At 43.6% G+C, this 6,012-nt stretch overlaps 1 protein-coding gene across 1 annotated transcript; it reads left to right on the top strand.

The window, feature by feature from the left end:
• Window positions 1-33: 33 nt before the first annotated feature.
• LOC147061986 (U8 snoRNA-decapping enzyme) lies at window positions 34-5,105 on the top strand. The gene is made up of 5 exons (XM_085921647.1): window positions 34-422; window positions 2,265-2,396; window positions 2,557-2,597; window positions 4,131-4,368; window positions 4,455-5,105. Exons 1-5 carry the CDS (start codon window positions 264-266, stop codon window positions 4,698-4,700), a joined length of 816 nt encoding a protein of 271 aa, XP_085777773.1. The 5' UTR covers window positions 34-263; the 3' UTR covers window positions 4,701-5,105.
• The last annotated feature ends 907 nt before the right edge of the window (window positions 5,106-6,012 follow it).

The raw sequence follows: 6,012 nt of genomic DNA on the forward strand, positions 1-6,012 counted from the left end.
TCGCCGAGTTGCATTAAAATCAGGAAAGTTACAGAGCACAATGTGCCCAGTACAAAACACGGACATATGTAAAATATATTATTTACGTTCGTGACGTACTAATACTATATTTGTCCGTATAAGGCTTTGCATACTTGAATTCAGACATGCTGCGTCTATGAAAGTGGGAAGACAGAGTTTTCCGACCTTCTGACAATGGTGACAGACATTAGTTCGACAGATGTCAGAAGAATAAAAAGTTAAAGTCCCAAGTTAAAATCCCAATGATCATCGTCACACACACAACAGATGGCGCTCATGCACTTTGCAGTGCAAAAGAACCAACACATGGCGCTAATGCAACGCAACTTACGCTGTTAAAGACCACAAAAGAGGAAGAAGACGGACAGGAGAAGAATAAAAGGGAAAGGAAAATGACGGAAGTAAGTTTCCGTAAGCAATCGAGTAGCAAATGCACGGAACAAAATGATGGAAATTGGAAAGTTAGGGAGAACAGAAAAGGGACGCGCACCTTCAGTGAGGCTATGTGGTTCGGAACGAAGGGAAGAGAATGACAGAAATCAGCGAGAAATAGATAGAGGGGAGTTGAAGCCTTCAAAACCAGAACCTTCAACTTGAAGGTTCCGGTGTTACATGTCAAATTGCTCCCACGTTATCTTATTCCCCGTCTCGAGTTACGACTGTTATGGTAAGGCGAGTTGCGCAGTTTTGTGTTTCGCGACTGCAGATTCGTCACAAGCGACTTGGAACTTCCCTGATTCCAAAATTGTTCAAATTCTGAATAAAAACACTGAACGAAACGTCTTGTTTGCATTTCCGACTGGCTGCAAAAAATAGCAAACACTAAAAATAAAAATAAAAAGTCATAGACTGGATTTGAACCCATGATGCAAATATTTAAGAATAGTTTACTTGGCAGTAAACCCTAACCTGAACCCTAGCCCTAACCCCTAACCTAGTGCAAACTCCAGCACTACCCTAACCTGAACCCTAGCCCTAACCCATAGCCCTAATCCCAACCCTAACCCGAGCCCTAACTCCAGCACTAACCCCTAGCCCTAACCCCATCCCTAACCCTACCACTAACCCTAGCCCTAACCTTAACCCCAAATCTAGCCCTAACTCCAATTTAGCCCTAACCCTGACTCCAGCACTAATCCTAACCTGAACCCTAGCCTTAACCCTACCTCTAACCCTAACACCTAGTCCTAACCCTTAGTCCTAACCCCAACCCTAACCCTACCTCTAACCCTAACCCTTAGTCCTAACCCCAACCCTAATCCCAGCCCTAACTCCAGCACTAACCCTAACCTGAACCCTAGCCCTAACCTGAACCCTAACCCTAACCTGAACCCTAACCTGAACCCTAGCCCTAACCTGAACCCTAACCCTAACTTGAACCCCAACCTGAACACTAACCTGAACACTAGCCCTAACCTGAACCCTAACTTGAACCCTAACCTGAACCCTAGCCCTAACCTAAACCCTAACCCTAACTTGAACCCTAACCTGAACCCTAACCTAAACCCTAGCCCTAACCTGAACCCTAACCCTAACTTGAACCCTAACCTGAACCCTAACCCTAACTTGAACCCTAACCTGAAACCTAACCCTAACTTGAACCCTAACCTGAACCTTAGCCCTAACCTGAACCCTAACTCTAACTTGAACCCTAACCTGAACTCTAACCTGAACCCTAGCCCTAACCTGAACCCTAACCTGAACCCTAACCCTAGCCCTAACCTGAACCCTAACCTGAACCTTAACCCTTACTTGAACCCTAACCTGAACCCTAGCCCTAACTTGAACCCTAACCTGAACTCTAACCTGAACCTTAGCCCTATCCTGAACCCTAACCCTAGCCCTAACCTGAACCCTAACCCTAGCCCTAACCTGAACCTTAACCCTAACTTGAACCCTAACCTGAACCCTAACCCTAGCCCTAACCTGAACCTTAACCCTAACTTGAACCCTAACCTGAACCCTAGCCCTAACTTGAACCCGTACCATCAGCAGGTGATGAAGCAGTCTGTCTAGCCAGCCCTTCCTGGGTCCTTTCTGGATTGACACATCCTCAGCTTCATTTTACACACGTCTTTGTAAAAGCTCGAGTGTGACAGGTGGAGCGCAATATAAGGACTTGAATGATGTCTTTCAGCCACCGCAATGCAGAAGGGCTACGTTGAGGGATATGAGAAATCTCTGAGCTGTGACGTGGCTAATATTGTGTTTCAGTACACTGTGTTTTGCTTGTGTACTCATAGATAGCGAATGGACAGGTGTCAAGGGCGGAGGCATTGGCCTGCTCAGGCTACAGACACGCGTGTCATGTGATGCTCTACTCTGACACCAAAAGTCTGCTTTTCGGTAGAACGCCCATCAAACATATCATACTGGTGAGGAGGAAAAATGTGTAAAGCCGATGTTTTTTATGCATTAGCAAAAGCCTGCACATTTTTAAAGCAAATTCTCTCCATTAGTTTTTTTGTGTATGAAACATGTTTGGAAGAATAGGTGTGTGTGTTGTAACAGCCTCTGCCCTGTCACATCCCACAGATGCAGATGCGCTTTGACGGTCTGCTGGGTTTCCCTGGCGGGTGAGTCTCTCCTCGTTCTGCTTTAGTTTTATCCCTTCATGTGCCCAAGAATCCTTTTTAATGACACACACATACGCACACAATCCCTGTCACATGATATAAACCCGAGCAAACGTTCACACGTTGCCACTGTAAAGACACTAGAAGAAAACCTTTTTATGGCAAGCTCAACAAGGTCATGCATTATCATATTAAAATATAAATCCTGATATGGCCGCAGCTCACAGGTAAAGTTTCGTTTAGTATACAACCATCTCTCCATCTTCTATATGATCTCTAAATGAATTTCAGATCCTACTCACCGTCGTTTAAAATCATTTCGTTCAACTAGATTGTTTTAAATATTTGACTGATTATATTCTCATGGTGGAAACTTTGAATTACAGATGGCTAAATCACAGAATGCAGGCATGATAGATGTCAAAGTAAAGCGGTGCTGAATAAAACTCTTGAGCTTACAATGACTTGGTCAAGGAAACCTCGCCACTTGTCAGGAAGCAGACTAGCATTTCCCCAATTGCTAGTTGCCATTTTTTAAAGCCCAAGTCCTTTCAGATGAGCTTTTGACCTTCACATTTTGAAACACTTTGGGCAAAGTAAAACGTACTACCACATTGTATCAGTGAAAGTTGAATATTAATTGTGCACTGTGGGATTCAATGTTATTTGACATATACGATTCTAAAGTTGTAGAAAAGTTCAGGTTCAATAAAATGGTCAAAAATGGATCTATTCTCTTGTGCCTGACTTTATGGGGGTCAGAGGTGAGCTGGCATAGGCCTGCTTACTTTGACTGAAAAAGTCTGATGATAGACAAAAAGGAGGAAGGAAGGAAGGAACTCATTGCAAAAATGACTATACAGGAGTCAGTTTTATGACTGCAGAGTACCACACACCCAACACCTTTGACTCAGTAAAAACAAAAAAAAAAACAGCAGTTAAGGGTTAGGGTTAGGGTTAGGGTTAGGGTTAGGGTTAGGGACCTTGTTAGATCTTAAGCGATAAGATCTATTCAAACGTTTCATGCCAAGTTTTACACACAAATCTTCACGGTAACATCAGCGCAACGTTATATATTATGAAACTTTGCTTAAGCAATATTGTAGACAGCAAAATGTGATCTATGGACACCAAAGCAACATCACGGATGCTGTTCTTCCTATGATAAACCAGCATCTCAAAGTTGTGATTTTGAAAATGCTTTAATTGATTTACAAGCGAAATCTCATCATTAGCACTTTAAGAGGCCTGGTAGGAGGAAACAAAACAAAACAATCATCAGTTCTCCATCAAATCTCCATCAAAACAAATACTAGTGGAATAGAAATGCCTTTTTTCAAGGTGAATCTTAAAACGCTCATCGAAACATGCCTGGTGGCACATGAGTTGAACACTTCATCCATTGGCCTTTTGCAATCAGTCTGCTTTCCATATTGATAGAAACCAAAAGTGAAAAGCAACATGCCAGCAATTGTTGATGTCTACTGGTATTTTATTCCTAACCTTTGACCACCTATCCTCCCACCCATTTAGGTTTGTTAATCCATCAAATGAGAGCCTGGAGGCGGGGCTTTGTAGGGAATTACAGGAGGAGCTGGGTGTGGCCCTTTCTATAGCCGAAGACGATCATGTGGACGCTCGCCTTGCCCCTGTAACCTCCCCCTCGCCCTCCCGTCTCATCACTCACTTCTATGTAAAGAAGCTAACGGAGGAGCAGATTAGGGAGGTCGAGCAAGCGTCGCTATCCACAGCGAGTGATCACGGCCAGGAGGTAGCTCCAGATTGATAGATTTCCGCCATTTACCCAACCCCATGCTCGGTTCCTCATGGCCTCTTTCTTTTCTCTCTTATGACAAGGTCCTTGGGATGGTCCGAGTCCCGCTCTACACTACAAAAAGTGGGGGAGGCCTCTCCTCGTTCCTGTCACACGCTTTCATCGGGAATGCTCGCACCCAGCTGCTCGACTCTCTGCTGCGCCTCCACCTGCTTTCCCCCGAGGACCTGCACAAAGCCCTCAAGCACTCACTGAAGACACATGCACATACTGCAGTGGACCTGCAAGCAGCACTTGCACTGACGGCAGCCAAAAGGGATCAGTCTTGAATCACGGTTACTCAAGCACACACACATGTACAGTCACAATAGTGTTATAGGTTCCTATTAAAAAAAAACAAAAAAAAAACAGCACCCATTATCTTGAGCTGTAACTTATTTTTTGTTGATATTCTTTTATAAATAACACTTGCATTGGTGTACATTTGGAAATTACAGTGCTAAAATATGTAGACTGTACTTCAATGCATATTGTATTTGTAATCCATGATAAAGCCTTAGGGTTGATCGAGACAAGCATATCAAAGATGAATGACCCCAAATAAATTGAGCAAGTCTTATTTCAGAAGCTTGTAGCCCTTCACATTGATCAGTCCTTTTACCTCCAGTCGCTTAGAGTACAACGTATAGCTTTCACTCAGCAAGCTCAACTTGTTGTCAAATAGTCCAGAGTTTGTAGGAAAAAAACTGAGGTTCCATGAAGACAAAGTAAAAGCATTTATTTCTTCTCTTTTTGTCAACAAATTACACTTTTATGCATGTGGCTCATTGCCCAATACAATTACCCCTCGTTGACAGCTTCATCGCACTGCCAAACTGATTTGCACAAAATGTAAATGCAAAATTATCAAATGCTAACACTAAATACGACTGTCAGTTGAGAACACTGTTAGCTAATGCTTTCTATTGCTGCAACTCTGCTTGCCCTTTAGCCCACCCGAGCGCTCACAAGCGGAGAAACGTAGGCTGAGGCATTATGTAAATTCAAACAATCTGAACGGTCTTACATACAGACACATTTTGGAAATCAACAACGAACTCCAACGTGGACACTAAGCAATTGTCAACACACACACTATGCACAAAAAGACAAACTCGCTTCATAAGGGTTTGCACGAATATGTTGACAATCAAAATAAAATTAGTCAGAGAGTATCTTCCCCTTCCTGGATTTGGGCATCTTGGATGCTCCGCGTCGTTTATGGAGCGAGAGCACGTTGCAGGGCAATCCGCGGATTAATTACGCACGTGACATGCTATATAGCCTGCAGCGGAAGATTTGATTCTGTTTAAGTGTACCCTCGGTGCACATATAAGGCGCCTGCACCAGATGTTGGTGACCTCCTTCCCAGACAATGTTGCAAAGCCACACCACTGTCATAATGTGGACAATGCACACAGCCCAAGTGCAACGTGTACTTCCCTCCGCATGCGTGTAAAATGCAGCATTTCCCAGTTCAAGTTTATTACACTGCATCCAGTGCGGAGAACACCCTTGAATCATAAATCCGTCACACAAGGTGATGAATGTTTCCGTGATGGTGGAAAAGGTGTCACTCACCGTGACCTCTAATTTTAGCAG

This window comes from Syngnathus leptorhynchus, chromosome 1 (genome assembly GCF_054491065.1).
Source record: "Syngnathus leptorhynchus isolate UIUO chromosome 1, UIUO_Slep, whole genome shotgun sequence".
Classification (NCBI taxonomy): domain Eukaryota; kingdom Metazoa; phylum Chordata; class Actinopteri; order Syngnathiformes; family Syngnathidae; genus Syngnathus; species Syngnathus leptorhynchus.

Excerpts from the sequence above, each read along its gene's own strand:
- LOC147061986 (XM_085921647.1), top strand. The coding sequence starts at position 264 with ATGATCATCGTCACACACACAACAGATGGCGCTCATGCACTTTGCAGT. Across the intron at positions 2,598-4,130 it reads CTGCTGGGTTTCCCTGGCGG|GTTTGTTAATCCATCAAATG; the intron begins GTGAGTCTCTCC and ends CCACCCATTTAG. Across the intron at positions 4,369-4,454 it reads CGAGTGATCACGGCCAGGAG|GTCCTTGGGATGGTCCGAGT; the intron begins GTAGCTCCAGAT and ends TCTTATGACAAG.